The sequence below is a fragment of the Apus apus genome, chromosome 2 (genome assembly GCF_020740795.1).
Source record: "Apus apus isolate bApuApu2 chromosome 2, bApuApu2.pri.cur, whole genome shotgun sequence".
NCBI lineage: Eukaryota > Metazoa > Chordata > Aves > Apodiformes > Apodidae > Apus > Apus apus.
In genome coordinates this window covers 131,212,860-131,233,471 of record NC_067283.1, presented here as the reverse complement: position 1 = coordinate 131,233,471, position 20,612 = coordinate 131,212,860, and the positions used below count along the sequence as shown (strand labels likewise).

Here is a 20,612-nt window from a genome sequence, read left to right as displayed (position 1 = left end):
TGAAATGTGTTCTTACACTTTTACTGTCTTCAACGGCACACACAGCAGCCAGCTGATCCCTATGCTGTAGGCAGCTGTGCGCTGCAGACTCCGTTTTAGGGCAAGATTAAGGCTCATCCCCTGCCTCTTCCTTGTCCTGTGGCCAGAGGGAATAGGGAGTGTGAACTGGAAAGAAGCTGCAGTAGTTGTCCCTGTCCTTTTCCATGATTATAATGTTGGCTGGACATTACATGAAGCATTATCAGTCCTGCAGTAGACACACAACGTGCAAAGACAGAGAGGGCTGCACATGTGCTGTACAAAGCTTTTAAAACCCTGATACAGATGCACTTGGAAGAACACAGACATGAAGACAACACATTATATCATGCAGAAAGATCAGTAAGTGCTGACTGCTGTGTTGATAGTTCATTATAAGCTATTAGATATACACTACCTAGATACGCCACCTAGAAAACCCCTGAACTGACTTAAGGCAGATACTAACTTAAAAAATATAGAAATATTAACCTCTTTCTCTTTTAAGTAAATTAAGATGTAAATGGCAATATAAGTAAGAAACTTTTTTCTAATTCCATATATAGCAGCCATAGCTTGCATCTAGAAAAAGTTGAACAAGATCAGAATTATTCCCTTCCAATATCTGGTGATTTGTATTTAGTTATTTTACAATAATACATTTCAAGGTGATGAAGCAAGTTTGATTTCTCTGACACAGGAGCCTACAGATTAAATGGGCCTGTTCATCCTCCTGCCAGCAGCTTCTAGGATCCCCTTTGAGAAGCAGGAAATGCAGGTGATTTATCTGAGCCTACAAAATAAGGTCAGCTGAAATTTTGATGTGCGGTGTCTGCAGTTATTGAGAATATTCAGTTCATACAATCTGAATGTTCAGTTTAGGTGCAGTTTAGTAATTAACCTCTGCAATTCAGTTCTGCAATCTCTCTGTGATTAGAGATGTGCAAGGCAGCAATCCCCCCCAAAAATGAATGGGGTTTTTTTTATACATCTTTAATATAATTATTTATATTATTGTTTTTATTTGCCTTTTGGGGATTTTTTGGGGCTTGCATGGTGCATTTGATCCATGTCAAGAGTTTTCTCCACTTTCACAGAAATCAGAAATATTGAATAAAAATGTCAAGAATCTGTTATAATTAATGATCTTAGAACATTAATTTTAAAGAAAAAGACAAAATTATAATCCAAGAGAAGCATGACAGTTGACAGAAGTAATAAGTTTTATATGAGAAGATAATATATTTGCATCTTAATGCATATAGTAGTATATGCTGATCATAAACATTCAAATCCCTTTTTAGTTACATGTGGTAAGCCCTAAATACAGCAATAACTTCCTACTTTTAATTCAACAGTTTCTCTAGTTAAAAAGAACAAGATTCATACTCATGATTAATATTCTGAATTCTCAAAGCTGTTGAAAGAACAGCATCAGTATAATAAACCGTTCAGGAACAAGCAGGAGGTAAAAATGCTTCTGCACAGGACAAATCACTAGTTTAGCTGAAGTAGCCACTTTCACAAACTTACAACTAAAATATTTTGTGTGCACACATACATACGTTTCCATGTACATTCTTGTCACTCAGTGCTCAGTGTTTGTACTCTTGACTGACTAATAAAACATGGAGCATTGGAAAGAGTCACGTTTTTTTCCTTGATGATAAAATGACTGTGAAAGTGGTTTTAGAAAAAAAGAAGTCTCCCAAAAAAGTACTGCTGGATAAATCACAGTTACATACGCAAATAGGTTGCTTACATTCGGCTGCATAATTGAATAACAAATTACACTGAAAGTAGCTTTTTAAACTTGCAACTACAAGTCTGCCCCAGGCTGACCCAAGAGTCCTTTAATTTCAGCAAAAAGCCACCACTTTGCCATTACAAAATGAAAGTCATGTGCAATTACAATTACACGCTCATTTGGATGTGCAATGGCTCAGCTTTACACATGCAGTACTGATACTGTCTTTCTTAAATGCTTTATGCTTTGCTGAACCACATCTAGTAAAGGGAGTGTGACACTGTGGCTCTCTGCTCCTTTTAGGAGCACAAGCAATATGTTGAAAAAAAAGGGAAATAATCTCTCTGATTGGTTTGCCAAGTACAAAAAGCCAGTTGTTTTATGAGTGTTTTTTTTCTACAGAAATTTTGTTCACACAGCAATAACTCTTTTAATACTTCCATTTTGCTATATATAATAAACCTCTCTTGGCTAGATGTGTCATTGGCTCTTTGAATTATTATTGTATATATCAGGTATTTGAGAGAATACTAGATTATTGTAATGAAAGAACATAAACAATAACAAATGAAGTAGAAATTACCAGTAGGGTAATTACCAGCACCAGGCAAACTGGGAGAAAATTGGTAACATGGAAAAGACATTAGCTTATGTTTTCATTTCCCACAATCAGAAGCAGGATTCTCTCTAGGCACAAGCAAAGTTGCTTAAGATAGCAAGTTGCTGGGATCTGCAAAATGGCTAGGGTCCAGTGCTCCCTCTGCCTACGCCAGACTGCTGGAAAGCTGGCCTCACTGCTACTGCTGGTATTGCCAGCTCCTGGGTGGCAGCCTGTAGGGTGATAACTATGCCTGCTGGGATGGTCCGCGCCTCAAAACACAGCCATTACCAGCCCTAGTATTTCCATCTTCCCAGCAGGCCCAGGAACAACAAGCTTTCAAAATACCTGGCACACTCAATTTCTTTCCTCTTGCCCTATCACTGCTCCTACCCCTTCTCCTTCCCTTACATATTAAAAGCAGCAGCCTAGTCTACAGCTGCTGTGAAATAGACAAGTGAGGTTTTTTACTGTTTAGTTAATCCTTAGCATATTTAAATCTGCAAAAATATTGAAAGGATATGTGATTCTACATCACTTTTTGTGATACCATTTCGATATGTCAACCACAAAAAAGGGTTCTGTTGATCCGGAGCAATTCCAGTTTGCAGCACCTGGCACACTTCTTTCAAAAACCACAACAGCCCCATGAACAACTGTACCTGTATCGTGGTTGCCCCACTGACTTTTCCATCAATAGCTGCTCTGGAGTAGCAGCAGACTTTTATATGCACTTATATTTTAAGAACTGATAATTAGCTCTGATTTAGATAAAGGAAATGGTTGACATGAGTAACTCACATTATAATCTTGTGAGAATAGATGATGGGTCAGAAGAAACATTATTCGGGGTAAATTTCTTCAAACCAGTTGCTATGTGGCAGCAAGTGGGTTAGCAAGTATGCAGATGTAATGTATCGGTGCCTGCGCTTTCCAGGCCTGTGGGTTTTCCTCTTCTTTCTGGACGTGTCTTAAGTGTGGAGGCCTCACAGTAGTGTTCAAAAGCCCCTCAGTTTCTCCTAATTTCTACTGTAAGGCCCAGACAAAACATGACTACACTCTGTAAGGACAAAGTAGTAGTTCTGAGGATAAACAGACAATTTTTGAGAGTGGAGAAATCTCATTACCAACAACAGGAAGGAGAAAGAGTATATATAGTGTTTTCTATAAATCACCCAGATGCAAGCTGACTCCTAAATTGCACTTTTTATGGGCACTGTAGTGATTGAGATAAAAAATTGCCCTCAGGGGTGCCTCAAGAGTACTAGCACAGACTGTGCTGCCTCCCCTCACAGACCCTGAGCTTCGCACCAGGGGAAGCGGCTCTGCAGATTTTCTGCTGGTTTTGTACTGGTGGAGCACTGGCTGCAGAAAGGTAAACATACACTTCAATTATTTAAAAATATAAACCAAAACTTCACAAAAAAAACAACAACAAAAAACAACAAACCCTACAAAGCACTCAGCACCATGGAATGGCAAAACTCTAAAGGCAAGCGTGGAAGAATCAACTAAATCTAACGCTACAAAAGTCACCGCATTTATTTCCAGTCTCTCGCCCCTGAGAGGAGAGGAAGCTGGCAGCAGGAACGGCAAGATGCAGTCCTGCGGCCGTGGCAGGGCCACCAAAAACCGCTGCGCCTCGCAGGGCACCTTCCCCGTCCGCACCCTCTCCCTACATGGCAGCAGGCAGGGGAAGAAGCCGCCCCGGGCCGCTGGGCCGCAGTCGACACCCCCCGCGCCGCGCGGCCGAGCGGCCGTTAACGGCCCGCGCCGCGCGGCCGCGCCGGGCACGCGGCCGTGGGGAGGCCGCCGCGCGAGGGCCGCCCCGCGCGCCGCTGGGGAGCGGAGGCCGTTCGGGCTGGTGGGGCTGGGGCGGCGCGGGCGGCGGGGGCAGCTGCCCTGGGAGGCGGTTACAGGTGGGCTGGGGCGGCCCTGGGATCCCTCGGCCCCAGGGAGGGCAGGAGGGGCTGGCAAGCGGCGGGTTGGCCACCGGAGAGGAGTCTGGGCCAGGCTGTCCTAGGCTGCTAGATACCGGGTAGGGGGGAGGCGGCTCCTGTCAGGCTGGAGGAGCGCGGCTTTGTTTTCTTGTGGGTTGTGGTCCGGGGCCTCTGACAGAAGCAGTGCTGGACTTCCTGGGACAAGGGGAGATGATCAGTTTCTGGTTACTCATGGGGCTGCTAGGCGAGGGCTTTTTTTCACAAAGAAAAAATTGTTAATTCTCTTTTACATCTTCAAGAAAGAGGCTTCCAAAACACTTTTCTGATGGGCCCTCATAAGCTGTCTCTTGTGAACCTCAGACTTGATAAGATGCTGAAAAAGAAAAGATGATGCGGAAATCCTACTGGGCCTGATTGCTACTGCAGAGGCCTCCTCTCGGCTGGGGGGATCACCAGTCGGAGTAACTCCTGAGAAGCAATGCGGTGTTCGTGAGGGAGGGCAGAGGCCTTGGGGTGCAGGAGGTGCCCCTGCAGCAGTAATCTGTGCTGGAAAGATTTTGTTTCTCAGCTGTTCCACTTTTCATGTTGCTAGTCAGCTAGAACACTAATCCAGAAGATTGGGCTGGATAACGTTCCGGAGATCTTTTTTCTTGTCTCTACTTTCAACTTAAAGGAGGAAATCGAGCTGATAAATGCTGTACTTGATTTCAGCCTTGGCCAAGCTCCCCTCTTTCTCTCATACTCTCTTCTGTTTTGCTTCTTTAGGAGTATGGGGTTTCTTAGGCATTTCCTCATGGAATCTTGGAGGATAGAGGGGGGAAAAATGTGTTGTTTTGCCATCACTGCAGGTCATCTTGCTTTCATTGACAGGAAAATGCTTGAAAAAATACAGGCATGCCACATTCTAGGAGCTAGCCAACCTCTTAAACAGTTCTTCCTGTTTTTAAAGAATGTCTGCATATCATTTGTGATCAGGGTATAAGGGAAAAGTTGCTTGTCTTAATCTTCTGATGCAGATCTCTTTCTGCATTGCTTTATGCTGAAATGTAGTATCTAGTATAATTTTGGTTTAAAAAAGCATTCCTAATCTGGATAAAATGAAATACCCATGTTGGTAGTCTCGGTTCATTCACCTGCAGGAATTTTCATTGTTGTTTTTGACTACATCTTTCAAATCTTTCTTTTTTAAGTTGAGAAGGTAGGAAAGCCAGGGAACCAAACCAAACCTTTCTTCCTAACTTTAGCTAAACTCTTTGAATTCAGTAAGTATTTAACAATTGGTTTCTAGACCTGAATAGGTTCAGACTGGCTGTGCTGGGAAATTGTTACTCTAATAAAGTAAAAGTTCAGTGTTGAAGTTCAAAAGATGGTAATGTAGTAAATAATCAGATTTTTTTCTTTTTTTTTCCTATAATGCAATGGCCAACTAAACTGGAGAGTGATACTGGATCATAGTTTAATATAGCCTAAGTTCTGTTTTCCTGTTCCATACTGGAATTGGATAATAAACACTGTAGTTTTAACACTTGAAATAATGATAGTTTCCTTTGAATTGTTTTGTTACAACAGTTACTCCTTTGTCCAGTAAAGTCTCTTAGAGAAAATACAGAAGTTTCTTCAAATAATGAAGTCTTCCAGTTGGCAAGGGAGATGAGGATGGGAAAAAGAATTTAGATGCTGATGTTACGAATTAAGATATTATGACTAACAGTTTGCTTACATCTTAACATGTTTCAGCTTAGCACCGTATTTTTGGTGTATCTGTAGCAGCTAAACAGTAGCTCAATTGGAAGGAGAAATGCGAGAGATGTCTGATTCTGTCTGTATGCAAATTTTATCTGGTATATTTTTTCACCTGCTAAAATGTCTGTGTTAGGCCATTATTCTTTTTCTTGCCCAGCTGCTAAAAAAATAGTGTATCTTATTGTCAGATGCAACCAACGAGTCATAGGCAGACTACTCTCCTCATTTAACGTCTGTGTGTGAAACTGAATGCTCTGTATTGATTTCTGCTGCTTTTCTTAAAGTGTGATGCTTCAAAATGTTAAAGGAAACTAAAAAGTTTATTGGTAAATCCCTTCAGCCAGCACGACCTGTGCATCATCTGTCTTCTAAACAAGGTGAGTAGCACAGTTAATGTACAGTTTGCTTTGACAAAGCTTCAGTTGCTTTTAAGGAAATAAAGACATGTAAGGTGACTTGGATATGTTTTTTTAATGCATTTGTTCAAACTACAGTGAGGAATAAATATCTTTCTGTGTGTTGCTCATACTTCATCATCTCTGTGATAAAAATCTAAATTTAAACTGCATTAGGTTTATACAGAATTCTTTTCGGTGGTGATGTTCCAGCTTGGCATCTGAAATCCTGGCTTCAGAAAGCTGAATCAGGCTTCTGTATTAAATCTGGATTTTTTGGATTAATGGACTCCTACTGTTGAAAATACAAACACGATTTTTAAAATATATGATCTTTTAGGTTGTATTGCAAGTGCAGTATACTGCACCACACTGTCCTTATCTAGCCTTCATACAAGTTTAAAACAAAAAAGTCTAAGGAAAAAAACATGTAGTATTTGTGTCAGGCTTGTATATTTTGTTTTTGTTTTTAAGTTTCTATGTGCCTTCCAGATGTTGCAGTGTTAAAGCTATTACTATTGTTAAGTTAGAAATTTTTGATGGCCATGGAAATAGTGACACCAGTGATGATGTGGACAGAAGCAAAGTAACATAATTTTTTACTTTGTTTAAAATTCATGGAAGAAATGGAAAAATGGTGCTATGATGATTTAGAGCTATTAAGTTGTAAGTGCCCATATAAGCTCTTTGCAGTTGGATTTCAGTACTGTTCCTGTGGCATGTATCACAAAATACATTTAATTTTTTTTTTTCTGAATGTTTTATCTTCACCAGCATCAGCCACTGTGGTACCCTTTCAGACTGAATTACCTAGGAGTACTGAAGTATGTTTGGAGAGTAAGGTTGACTGGGTAAGTACTGAAGAAATAGTAGATGACAAAGCTGATGGTGTGTGTTCTAGAGTGCTGTAAATTGGAGGTCAGCTGATCCCTTATGTTACTGAACAAAAAGTAAACTCTCTTTTCAGCTAGGAGTGTCCTTTAATCGGTATGTTATAAACCAACAGTATTAGAAATGGCAAAAAGAAGTATGAGTTTCAGGAATGCCTTTCCCTGATATTTGCACGCACTAGTAGGTGAAAGATGAATCTTATGTGTTGGTTATTTAAAAGTCTTATAAAAGTCTGTGTGGCATTTCTTCAGTTGTCATTAAATTGAAGATGGCTATTTTAGACTTAAGGTACACGTATGCAGTCTTTGCTTATTATGCATAAAGAATAACATTAGAAATACATGTTTTAGTTTTGTTAGCACAACTCCATTTGAGGCAGTAAACTTCACTAACTAGATAAACAGTTCCAGAGTATTCCGTAGTCCTCCCCCTCCTTCCTCACAGAGCGTGGTATCTCTGCTCCAGTGTTGTTTTCACCTCCCCCTCTCCTCTGCCCTGAGGTCTTATTGAAGTTCTTTCCACTTCCTGAGTATGTTAATCGCAGAGGTGCATCCATTGTTGCTGATGGGCTCTGCCTTAGCCAGAGGTGGGCCAAATTTTTGGAACCGGGGGATCTCTCACCAGCTTCTCACAGGAGCCACACCTGTGGCCCCTCCCCTGTTTCCAAAACTGCACCACACCAACCCAACACCCTCAGATCTATTTGAGATCCATCAACCAGTATCAGTTTTAATTTACTACTTTTTAACTACCATTTAAAAATTATTTTGAGCTTGAGAAATACATTCCCTGCTTTAGGAATATTCTTTATAGATGGATTCCACTCTTTGTTGGTGGATTTCAGATAGGAACATGTAAAAAGGTATTATTGTGAGTGGTTATACTCAAATGTTAAGTTTTGGACTGACGACCAAGCATAATAGAATCATAGAATAGAATCATCCTGGTTGGAAGGGACCTTGAAAAGTCCAGCCATAACCTAAATGCCCCTACCATAACCTAATTTACCAGTTCAGTGCTTAAATCATGTTTCTAAGCACTATATTTCTTTTAGATACTTCCAGGGATGGTGACTCTGCCACCTCCCTGGGCAGCCTGTTCCACTGTCCAGTCACTCTTCCAGTAAAGAAATTCTTTCTAATACCAAGTCTAAACCTTTCCTGGTGCAGCTTCAGGCCATTTCCTCTTGTCCTCTCGTTATTCACTTGAAAGAAGAGGCCAACTCCCATCTCCCTACAACCTCCTTTCAGGTAGCTGTAGAGACCAATGAGGTCTCCCCTCAGCTTCCTTGTCTTTAAGCTAAACAATCCCAGTTCCCTCAGCCCTTTCTTACAGGGCTTATTCTCCAGACCTTTCACCAGCTTGGTAGTTCTCCTCTGGACACACTACAGCAACTCTACATCCTTCTTGTGGTGAGGGGCCCAGAACTGCACACAGTATTTGAGGTGTGGCCTCACCAATGCCAAATACGGGGGCATGATCATCTCTCCTCTGGCTGGCCACATTATTCCTGATGCAGGCCAGGATGCCATTGGCCTTCTTGGCCATCTGGGCACACTGCTGGCTCGTGTTAAGTCAGCTGTCAACCAGCACCCCCAGGTCCTTCTCCACCATGGAGCTTTCAACCACTTATCCCCAAGCCTGTAGCTTTGCATGGGGTTGTTGTGACCAAAGTGCAGGACCTGGCAGAAACCTGATAAAATTAGCCTCAGCCCATTGATCCAGTCTGTCCAGGTCTCTCTGCAGAGCCTTCCTACCCTCAAGCAAATAGACACTTCCTCCCAGCTTAGTGTCATCTGCAAACTTACTTAGGATGCACTCAATCCCCTCATCTAGGTCATTAATAAAGATATTGAACAAGACTGGACGCAAAACTAAGCCCTGGGGGACACCACTGGTGACCGGCTGCCACTTGGATCCAACCCCATTCACTACAACTCTCTGGGCTTGGCCAGCCAGCCAGTTTTTACCCAGTAGAGCGTACCTGTCTATGCTGTGAGCCACCAGCTTCTCTAGGAGAATGCTGTGGGAGACAGTGTCAAAGGCCTTACCAAAGTCTAGATAGACAACGTCATAGAATAGAATAGATTTTGTGATACTGTAAAGCAGTTGGCAGGATGATGTGATGGGAGATGGGGCAGGAAGTTACGTAAAAATACTCTGTTGACATTCTCTGGTACATTGCTGTGAATTCTGCATTACCATGCTTATCTTATGGATTTGAGCATGTGTTAAATCCTTGTTTGTACTTGAAAAGAGCCTTTGAATAGCCAAGACTGGCAAAGACTAGTTGACCACACAAAACAGTTGGAATTGACATTATGTTATCTTTATTCTCATACGTCCTTACATTTTTCAAGGTTTTTTTCCCCAGAAATTTTAGTCAAACCAGAAGAAGATAACTTAGATCAGTGAGGAGAGTGCACAGCAATTGGAGAGACATGGGCTTGACAGGTGGACCCCTCAGTGGATAAGGAGTTGGCTGGATAGTCATAGTCAAAGAGCTGTGGTCAACAGCTAAATGTCCAAGTCGGTATCAGTGACGAGTAGCATTCCTCAAGGGTTGATATTGGGACCGGTGCTGTTTAACATCTTTGTCAGTGACATGGACAGTGGGATCAAGTACACCCTTACGAAGTTTGCTGATGATGCCTACCTGTGTGTTGTGGTGGACACGCTGGAGGGAAGGGAGGCCACCCAGAGGGACTTTGACAAGCTTGAGAGGTGGGCTTGTGCAAACCTCATGAAGTTCAGTAAGGGCAAGTGCCAGGTCCTGCACGTAGTTTTGGGGCAATCCCAACCACAAATACAGGTTGGGCAGAGAATGGATTGAGAACAGCCCTGAGGAAAAGGACTTGGGGGTGTTGGTTGATGAAAAGCTCAACAGAAGCCAGCAACATGCACTTGCAGCCCGGAAAGCCAACAGTGCCCTGGGCTGCGTCAAAGGAAGTATGGCCAGCAGGTCAAGGGAGATGATTCTCCCCTCTGCTCTGTTCTCATGAAACCCCACCTGAAGTACTGTGTCCAGTTCTGGAGTCCTGAGCACAGGAAGTGCATGGACCTGTTGTATCAAGTCCAGAGGAGGGCTGCAAAAACAACCATAAGGCTGGAGTATGCCTCTTATGAGGACAGGCTGAAAGAGTTGGGGTGGTTCAACTTGGAGAACGGAACACTCCAGGAAAACTTTATAGTGGCCTTCCAGTACCTGAAAGGGCCCTAGAGGAAGGGGAGGAGCTTTTTACGAGGATCTGTAGTGACAGGATGTTTTAAGCTGAAAGAGGATAGATTTAGATTAAATATTAGGAAGAAATTTTTCACTATGGGAGTGGTGAGGCACTGGAACAGGTTGCCCAGAGTTGGGCAATTTTTATTGCACTGTGAAAGTTGGTGGTGCATTTACAGGACAAAGCATTAACTGCTGTCTCTGTCCAGAAAATAGGACCTCTTCTGCTTTTGACAAGTGCTTCCCCAGATTTTTCAATTCCTCCTGTCCCCTGTCTGCTCCTCCCCCAAAAAAAAAAAAATTCTCTCTCAGAATGAGATTACAATTCCTCAGACAAATCTGTGGAGCCTTTTGGAAGCCAAGCCAAACTGCTGAAGATAAGTCCTTTCCACTTTTATTATTTCCCAGTGTAGCAGCTTCTGGCTGATTTTCTTAAAAACTAGCAATAGCACTGCGAAATTCTGTCAGATTGCTGTCTCAGAAGTGTCTATCTATACTGCTTTAAAGGTTGTTGAGCTGTACTTGTATGTAACGAAGAGTAACAAACATTCTACAGGTTCAAATTAAACTTGTCAGGCATTTTATGTTACCTGTGTTCCAGTTTAGTTTTCTGCAGTTCTCTTGCTGGACCTTCATCTTTCAAGTTAGAGGTGCATCAGGTGTTATAAATAGCTACAGTTCTGACTCCCGTGTAATTTGTGCAAGACTGTTTCTGTTCTGAAACTGTAAAAAAGACAGTGATTCAGTTGCAAGGAGCAGAAAAAAGAGCAGAATCCAGTTTCCTTCATGCACAGAAAGTATTAATTGTCCAAAATCTTGGAGACTGGTGAAAGCAAAGTTGATTACTGAAACGGTGCTACAAATGTTTTTGGTTTTTTTTTAACTGAGAAACGCAGATCCATATTTTAATATGTTTAAAGGAAACAAGCTTCATAACTTAATTTTGTAAAATATATTAAAAATCATTAACTCTTTCCTTCCTATTTTAGTTATCTGAAAAGACTGAAGCAAAGATTTTAACTCAAACTATGATGCCCTGTCAACCAAACCAGCATGAATCGAAAGCAAAAAAAGGTAAGATACTGCATGGAGATTTGTGTCAGAATTGTATTTTCTGAATGTAAGACAGTTGGACTTTGAAGAAATGCAGGCTGCATGTTATTTTTTTTTATTAGCCAGTGCTTTGAGAATTTGCTCCACAAATTGAGAGCAGTATGAAACCTTACTTGCATATAAGGGTGTACCTGTCTTTTGAAAAACCCACAAAAACAAAGCCAACAACAGAACAACCCAAAGAAAAACAACCAAGAAAGAATGAAATGTGAGCACCCAAACATAAAAAAAAATTCTTCATGCAAAATCCTGGTTTTGTGTAAATCGCTGTGTGTAGAAGTACAGGTTTGAGTTGCACCCTTTAGCGTGTTGCAGGGGTCAGTCATGGCTACTGAGACTACTGAATGCAGCCAATTTAAGAATATAGTATTTTGACTTTCTTTTCCTATTCTTAACTGCAGTGCTTCTGAAATACTGATTTTCTGATGGTTAGAGATCACTTAATTGTGTTACTATTTGTTCTGGACAGTTTGTTCTTGTGTAAACATTGTCCTAAAGGTTAGCTCTTTGTGCTTTTATTTCTGTATTGCCTGACTCTCTGGACTCATGAATCATAATAGTGTTCTTTGTCATTGTTTGGTAGTTTAAACAAACAAAACTTTTACTCTTGTTTTTATTAAGGGATAATATCAGATTCTAAACATATCCTCACAGTCTTCCTCTGCACTTCTTCCTACCTAATTCTTCATTTTTTAGCATGTCACAAGAACTGCAACAGTGATCCAAGTTTAGGTCATCAGTTCACTGAGACAATCTTTTCCTGTAATCGGGCATCTCAAATCTCCATCTGTAATCTCCAGTCCTTAAGTAATACCTTGAGACTTGATTCGTTCTGTTGCTCTTTTCTCAAGAATTGAAAGAGTTCTGCTAGGTTTTATTGAGACTTTCGTATCTTTCCTCAGTCTGAGGATACCATCAGGTTCTTATGCAGTAATTTTACACTGTCATGTGTTACTGATTTGAAAGGAAGTCTTCCATGTGTCCCCTTTTAGGCTCAGATTTGTTTCTTTTTTTCTTCGTCTTGGTAAATAGAATAATGTTCTTTAGATCCAGTTTGGTATAGGCTTGTCAAGTTCTGTCTATTTGATGGTGGCTTTCTGAGCCTTTTTCATTGTTTCTGCTTGTGTGTAGAAACTGTGGTGTCTACAAGATCTTAAATGGCTTTTCATCTGATCCTCATCTTTTGTATAAGCCATCATTTTGGATATTTTAGTGGTTAATTGTTCTGTGATGCTTCCTGAACCTCCTGAATCTACTGCATATTTGTCAATAATGTAAAACTTTTTCCAACACTTGTTTTCCAAGGGCTTTGTTTGCTCATGGCTCTAATAATTCCCTTCAGAGCAAAATTCCCACTGGAACTCCATTTCTATCTCCAGCTGTACTTGAAGTCCTACATAATAATATCCGTTTTAAATCAGTTCAGTGATAGTATGCCTTCAATTACCTGTCTTTACACTTCTTTAGTGATTTTTACTGCTATCTCAATCACTTCCCTGCTTTTTCTTAGAATCACAGAATGGTTGGGGTTGAAAGGGACCTTTAAAGATCATCTAGTCCAGCCTGTCTGTCATGGGCAGACTTGGCAGACTCATCTTTAACCAGATCAGGTTGCTCAGAGCCCCATCCAACCACCTCTCTGGGCATGTGTTTCACTACCCTCATAGTGAAAAAATTGCTTCCTTATACCTAGTCTAAATCTACCCTCTTTCAGTTTAAAACCATTACCCTTTGTCCTATTGCAACAGGCCCTGTCTCTTTTGTAAGCTACTGTTTAATAGTGGAAGGCTGCAATAAGGTCTCCCTGGAGTCTTCTGTAAGCTGAACAACTCTTTCAGCCTGTCTTCATAGGGGAGATGCTGCAGCCCCGATTGTATTTATGGCCTTCCTCTGGACCCAGTCCAACCAGTCCATGTATTTCCTGTGCTGAGGAGTCCAGAGGTGGATGCGGTACTTCATATGTGGTCCCTGACCAGAGTGGAGCAGAGGGGCAGAATCACCTCGCTCAACCTGCTAGCCATGATTCTTTTGATGCAACCCAGGATATGGTTGGCTTTCTGGGCTGCAAGTGCACATTGCAGGCTCATGTCCAGCTTTTTATCCACCAGTACCCCCAAGTCCTTCTCTGCAGGGCTGCTCTCAATCCCTTCATCCCTCAAACTGTATTGGTTTCCTCAGCACAGGTGCAGGACCTTGCCCTTGAACTTGTTGAACTTCATGAGGTGGGTTCACACAGGCCTACTGTGTAAGCTTGTCCAGGTCCTCTGGATGGCATCCCATATCTCAGGTGTGTCAACTGCAACATACAGCTTGGTGTCATCAGCAAGCTTTCTGAGAGTGCACTTGATCCCAGTGTCTGTGTCACTGATGAAGGTAATAAACAGTACTGGTCCCAGTGCAGACCCCGGAGGGACACCACTTGTCACTGATCTCCCCTTTGGACATTGAGTCATTGACCACAGCCATCAAATTAGTACCTCTCCCATTTGCAGAGAATATAGTAGTGCTACTTACGGCAGTAGTCATCTTCATATGTTTTTCAACAAGGAAAAATAAACAAGCTGTAAGTTTTCAAGTATGCTCATGTTCTTTAAAGTATGCTTTTTAAAGTTATCCTCATGCCCTCACATAGGTTCAGCAGTTATTGCCATCGCTTCTGGTCAAAGGCAGGAAAATACCTGTTCATATTTGACTTTGTGACTTCTCTTGTCAAAATCCTCCAGCCTGAGAAGCAAAAAACTGTCGTCAATCCAGTGACTGTGTAACAGTCTACAGAAGGCCCATAATGCTTAAAGTAACAAACTTGTTTGTCTCCATGGACCAGAGGTAGAGTTTATCTCAGTCTTTGCCTAATTCCTTATTTCTGCACTTGTTTAAGAATATCAGCTTAAAATATGGACATGGGTAGACACACTATATCTATGCTAGAGTAGAGATAGTGGTACAAATTTTAATTATAACATGCACATTCTGAGCAAAGCCTGACTTGTGTTCATTCAGTGGAAAACCCTCAAAACTATGTTGATGGTATTAATCCATTTGCCAGTTTACATGTACCAGATCTCCTAATTACTTTTACCTGTTGAAAGATAGCAACTTAATAACTCTAAGAAGGGAGACACTCAGGTTTTGTTGTCTGTCCCATAGAAACGTGCCACTTTGCTGTGAGTTATATACAGATTTTCTTCTACGGTTTCAAGACCAGTTTGTAGTGTTTTTGTTAATTAAAGCAAGATGGAGAGAGAGTGTCTGTACTGTAAGCTTGAATTCACCTTTTTTTGCATTCCTTTGTATTAAAACAGCAAAACCTTACTAGCTTGGAATAGTCCTCAATATTTACTAAGTCAATGTGATTAAATGCTCGGTAATCTACTACGTATTGTCCTGATGTAAGGTCAGACTTTTAATTACTGCTGGTTTTAATACTGATTTTCATATTCTACATGCAGCATTTCCACCCTTCTATAAGAAACCAAATCCGGTCTCTGAATTCCCAACCTTAATGCCTTAACAACAATGTTGAACTTAGTAATTTTGTGTATTTGCAGAAAGGATCAAATACAGCAGAGATTTCCTTCTGAAACTTTCAAGTGTTTCTCTCTCTCAGAAGAAGCCAGAATCTCTTCCTGATCATCCAGTTGTCCTTGAAAAGCCAGTAAGTACGTTTGAGGCTATTGGGGTGTGATTCTTGTAGAAATATGACTTCTATCCTGGAGAAATACATCCAGATGACTCCTGTGTTGACCACAACTTGAGGCAGTTTTAAACTTTTATAAATTTATATTCTTTGGATAAACAAAGTTGAACTAATATATTACAGCAATTGGCCTTCCCTGATCTTTCTTTTTGCATCTTTCTGTTATATTTTCCTCAAGATGAAAGCTTTACTTGTTTGAAAACCTGCCTGCAGATAGGGAAGTTAAAACTCTTTACTTTCCTAACCTTTCCCCCCAGCTCGCCTTTCTGTCTCTTGAGTTTTAAGAGGCGCAGTTTTGTAATATATACACTTTCATCTGGTTATGTTCATAGGCAAAGGAGGACCCCCACAGAAATGGAGTCAGTGGACAAATGAGCCCTAAAATTGTTCATGACATGGCTAAATTGCAAATTATTTGGGTGGCAGAAAAGAAAGATAGTAAAAACTGGTGCAAGTCAAGGTGGCTTGCATGTGTTTCAAGGAGATTGTTTTGAGGCTGGAGAATCTATGTCTGTATGATGATGTCAGAAGTGTTACAAGTTGTATCTGTCTTTTTAGAAAGAAGAGTGTCTCACTGTTTGTGAGACCTGCTCTTAATGCCTTTCCTCTGCTTTGTGTTAGTCATGTGTATGTAAGCTCCCATCTGTATATACTAGGTCATCATACCAATAAAAAAAGCAGTGAATTTTCTCATCCTATTCAGCCACAAATGGGGAGGGCAAAATTACAAACCCCTGCTAGGCACGATGTTGTATTACAATAACATAACGTGTATCAATGAGCTGTCATTATTGTCCTAAGCGCAATGTGTAGATTGTTGAGTAGGAAGCTAAAGGAAAAAAAAATCCTGTTCTCATTAGAAGAAAGCAAAAGCTGGCAAATTTGTTGTGTGATCTTGAAGACAAGTGTTGAAAAGGGATTTGCAAATGTACTGATCTCATTAGCATATACAGGTGATACTAGAATGCCAGTCATACTTCAGAAGTTAGTTTCAAATTATAAATAAGAAAATTGGTCAGCGACAGTTCGTATTTTTTTCTGAATTGAATAGAATTTTTTTTTATTGTTAGTATAGGATAAAACGGTACACTTGTATTTTAGTGTGTGATTTTATTCTAGACATTGATTTTTTAGTTATTTGGGAGTCTGCTTATAGGTCTATAAGAGAGTTTGATGAGATGCATGTGTAAATGAAAAGATGATGCTAAAAACAGGTAGAAGAAGGCCTCCAAATAAACTTCCGATGAGGAAAAGACAATCCTACAATATGTCAGTGAGCTTGAATTGAGGAATAGGTGGTTGTCACAGAATCACAGAACGTTAGAGGTTTGAAGGGACCTCTGGAGATCATTCAGTCCAACCCCCCTGCCAGGGTGGGACCACCAGGGCAGGTCACACAGAAACACATCTAGATGGGTCTTGAAAGACTCCAGAGAAGGAGACTCCACAACCTCTTTGGGCAGCCTGTTCCAGTGCTCCATAACCTTTATAATAAAGAATTTTTTCCTCATGCTGAGGTGGAACTTACTGTGTTCTAGTTTGTACCATTGCGCCTCATCCTATCACAGGGCATGACTGAAAAAAGATTGGCCCCTCCTTGACACCCACCCTTCAGAGGTTTATATACATTAGTAAGATCCCCTCTCAGTCTTCTCTAGACTAAACTGCCCCAGGTCTCTCAGCCTTCCCTCATAAGACAGGTGTTCCAGTTTCTTAATCATCGTTGTAGCCTGCTGTTGGACCCTCTCAAGTAAATCCCTGTCCCTTTTGAACTGGGGAGCCCAGAACTGGATACAATACTCCAAATGTGGTCTCACTAGGGCAGAGTAGAGGGGGAGGAGAACCTCCCTCGACCTGCTGGCCACCCTGTTCTTAATGCACCCCAGGTTACTATTGGCCTTCTTGCCCACAAGGGCACAATTGCTGTTCCATGGATAACTTGTCCACCAGGAATGCAAGGTCCTTCTCCATGGAGCTGCTTTCTAGCAAATCAGCTCCTATTCTGTACTGGTGCATGTTTTTCCTCCCCAGGTGCAGGACTCTACACTTACTCGTGTTGAACCTCATTAGGTTCCTCTTTGCCCAGCTTTCCAGTCTGTCCAAATCTTTTTGAATGGCCCGCACAGCCTTCAGGTGAATCAGCCAGTCCTCCCAGTTTCATACAATCAGCAAACTTGCTGAGGATACGCTCTGTGCCCTCATCCAGGTCATTGATGAAGATGTTGAACAGGACTGGACCCAGCACTGATCCCTGGGGAACTCCACCAGTTACAGGTCTCTAGCTGGACTCTGCACCATTGATCACCACCCTCTGGGCTCTGTTGTTTAGCCAGTTTAATCCATCTCACTGTCCACTCTCCTACCCACACTTCCTGAGCTTGCTCATGAGGATGTTATGGGAGACAGTGTCAAAAGCCTTGCTAAGGTCAACGTAGATTACATCCCTGCATCTACCCATTCAGTCACAACCTCATAGAAGGCTATCGGATTAGTCAAGCATGATTGTCAGAAGTTTGCTGGTGAATTGAGTATTCAGTTGATTCTTGCCCATCTTAAGACTTCCTTAATTTTGAACTTTTGAAGTTACTGCTAAAGTGTATGCCTGTTTATGAGTGGAAGCCATATTTTCAGATGGAGAAAGCTTCCTGGAGTGACATGTACAAGGGAGATGCTGTTGTTACAGTTAGTGGGCTGTGGGTTGCTTTCATTCCAGAAGACATTGGGGGTTTTGGAGATCTGAGAATCAGTCCTACCTATACATAGCTCAGCATTTGAACTGAACTCATGTTATTAGGTTTACAAAGTCTGCCAGAAAAATTTCAGATTAAATGTCTATGATTAATGAAAAGTATATATATATATATATATATATGAAAGTATAACTGTTTGCATTAATTTTTAAAAAGTCAAATTCTTAAATGTACATGGATGTACTTAAATGTAGATGTACATGTAAGTAGACCTGTGAAGACGTGCTTTAAATGACTTTTTATAACTAAAGTAATTGGAGGGTTTGTTTGTTTTGCAGGAAAAGAGCAACCCTTTTATTGACATATGCAAGAAGTGACAGGTTGTTTGCAAGATAAGAAATCCATCAATGAAAGAGCTACATATGATGTAGATCTTAAAGATTTTTGAAGCTACAAATTAAAGTAGGACCCTATGAATGCTTTAAAAGTCAAACCTTGAATTTGTAATGCCTGAGATGGTAATATGATTACAGTGAAAATAAAAAATATTACATTTTGCTGTGACAGAATTTTGTCCTTGAATCGTCTATGTTATGTAGTCATATGGTTTGTCTGTGTAGTCATATAGTTTGTCTGACCATAAATTCTAAACCAGTACTTGACTGGGGCTTTTTGCTTGCTCCCACCTCCTCTCCTTAGCAGTAATAATGGAACAACAAATACTGAGTCAAATCTGTGTCAGATCTCAGCTGTCTTAGGGTATGTACTGATCTAGCTTAAATGTTTTCTCCATGCCCCCCCACCCCCAAACTTCATTTCATTGCTTTCTTCATTTGAAGTTTCCATCTCCACACAAGAGTTTCCTTAATACACCTTTCTTCAAGGTACAAACTTTTTACTAACAGTTTCACTAAAATGCAAAACCTTCTGTTATAATGGATCAGAACAAGATAACTGTCTATTTATTGCATTACAAAGTTTGTAAATAATTGCCTGGTATTTTTGACTTTGAAATGTGGAAGTAATGGGCAAAATTGAGGAAAAAGACAGATTTTCATCATGTCTTATGGGTAAATGGGTATAACAAAAAACCTGTATTCAGACCTACAATAACATCATCTGGACACAGAAGGCAGTTTTTTAACCTCTGTCACAAATGAAAGCTAAATGAGATGTATTAGATGGGGTGTATTAGAAAGGGTGTGGTTAGTAGGTCAAGAGAGGTTCTCCTCCCCCTCTATTCTGCATTGGTGAGGCCACATCTGGAATATTGTGTCCAGTTCTGGGCCCCTCAGTTCAAGAAGGACAGGGAAGTGCTTGAAAGAGTCCAGCGCAGAGCCACAAGGATGATTAAGGGAGTGGAACATCTCCCTTATGAGGAAAGGCTGAGGGAGCTGGGTCTCTTTAGTTTGGAGAAAAGGAGACTGAGGGGTGACCTCATCAATGTTTACAAATATGTAAAGGGTGAGTGTCAAGACGATGGAGTTAAGCTTTTTTCAGTGAAGACCAGTGATAGGACAAGGGGTAATGGATACAAGTTGGAGCATAGGAGGTTTAAGATGAATATCAGGAAAAATTTTTTTACTGTAAGAGTGACAGAGCACTGGAACAGGCTGCCCAGAGAGGTTGTGGAGTCTCCTTCGCTGGAGACATTCAAAACCCGCCTGGATGCCTTCCTGTGTGATGTACTCTAGGTGACCCTGCTCTGGCAGGGGGGTTGGACTAGATGATCTTTCGAGGTCCCTTCCAACCCCTAGGATTCTATGATTCTATGATTCTATGATTCTATGAGAATGTGTCAAATGGTAACTGCAATAGGGCAAAAAACTTGTAAGTTTCATTTGCTATACACTAGATTCTTTCCCTGAACTATGGAAATAAACTTGTTTGAATTAGTTTTATGTTTAGCACCAGTTAGTCAGTTAAAATAAGCTTCTAAGTGTATTCTGTTTTTATATTGTTTACAAGTAATGTTGCAAGGAACTTAAGTATTTTTTGTTTGCATGTTTTTTAATCACTGGGAGCTTTTTAGAGTGAGTACTATGGGTCTCTTTTACCAGTTTGTGTTCAAGGGAGTTTCTGTGTGTAGCTCTCAGAACTCCTAAGTGAAACTTCTCAAACTTTTTCTTGTGTATGATTCATCAAAGTGTTTGTTTACTAGTAAATATACAAAGGAGAATAACTGTTTGAAGCATGTATGACCTATTAGAATGTTTTTTCCTCCTTCAGCACCTATTGGCATGAAGCTCTAAAGCAGATTATTTTAATAATAATTTTAATATTGTTCATCCGGTGAAAAGGAAAAACATAAACCTCAGTATAGTGTGTCAGTTTTCACCCTAAGGGTTTACCCTTCAGCAGTGTCACATGTCCCTGTATTTCCTTTGTTGGTAGATCAGTAGTGACAAAATAAAACATGGCACACACTAAATCAACATCTTGGCATAGGAAAAAAGCCAGCCAGATCTTCAGGAATATGAGTAGTTTTACTTTGCTAAAGACAAACTTTTAAACTTTAAACCTTAAACTTTAACTGGATTGTCATTTGTGAGTCTGA

At 40.8% G+C, this 20,612-nt stretch overlaps 1 protein-coding gene across 1 annotated transcript; it reads left to right on the top strand.

The window, feature by feature from the left end:
- Positions 1 to 6,344: 6,344 nt before the first annotated feature.
- C2H8orf88 (chromosome 2 C8orf88 homolog) lies at positions 6,345 to 18,432 on the top strand. Its single transcript, XM_051610836.1, has 5 exons — positions 6,345 to 6,423; positions 7,222 to 7,292; positions 11,545 to 11,629; positions 15,217 to 15,323; positions 18,394 to 18,432. Exons 1-5 carry the CDS (start codon positions 6,345 to 6,347, stop codon positions 18,430 to 18,432), a joined length of 381 nt encoding a protein of 126 aa, XP_051466796.1.
- The last annotated feature ends 2,180 nt before the right edge of the window (positions 18,433 to 20,612 follow it).

What these genes read in the sequence shown, in the direction of transcription:
- C2H8orf88 (XM_051610836.1), top strand. Translation starts at nt 6,345, where the DNA reads ATGTTAAAGGAAACTAAAAAGTTTATTGGTAAATCCCTTCAGCCAGCA. An exon ending in TGAATCGAAAGCAAAAAAAG is followed by an intron (nt 11,630 to 15,216) that starts GTAAGATACTGC and finishes GTGTATTTGCAG; the next exon opens with AAAGGATCAAATACAGCAGA. An exon ending in CAGTTGTCCTTGAAAAGCCA is followed by an intron (nt 15,324 to 18,393) that starts GTAAGTACGTTT and finishes TTTGTTTTGCAG; the next exon opens with GAAAAGAGCAACCCTTTTAT.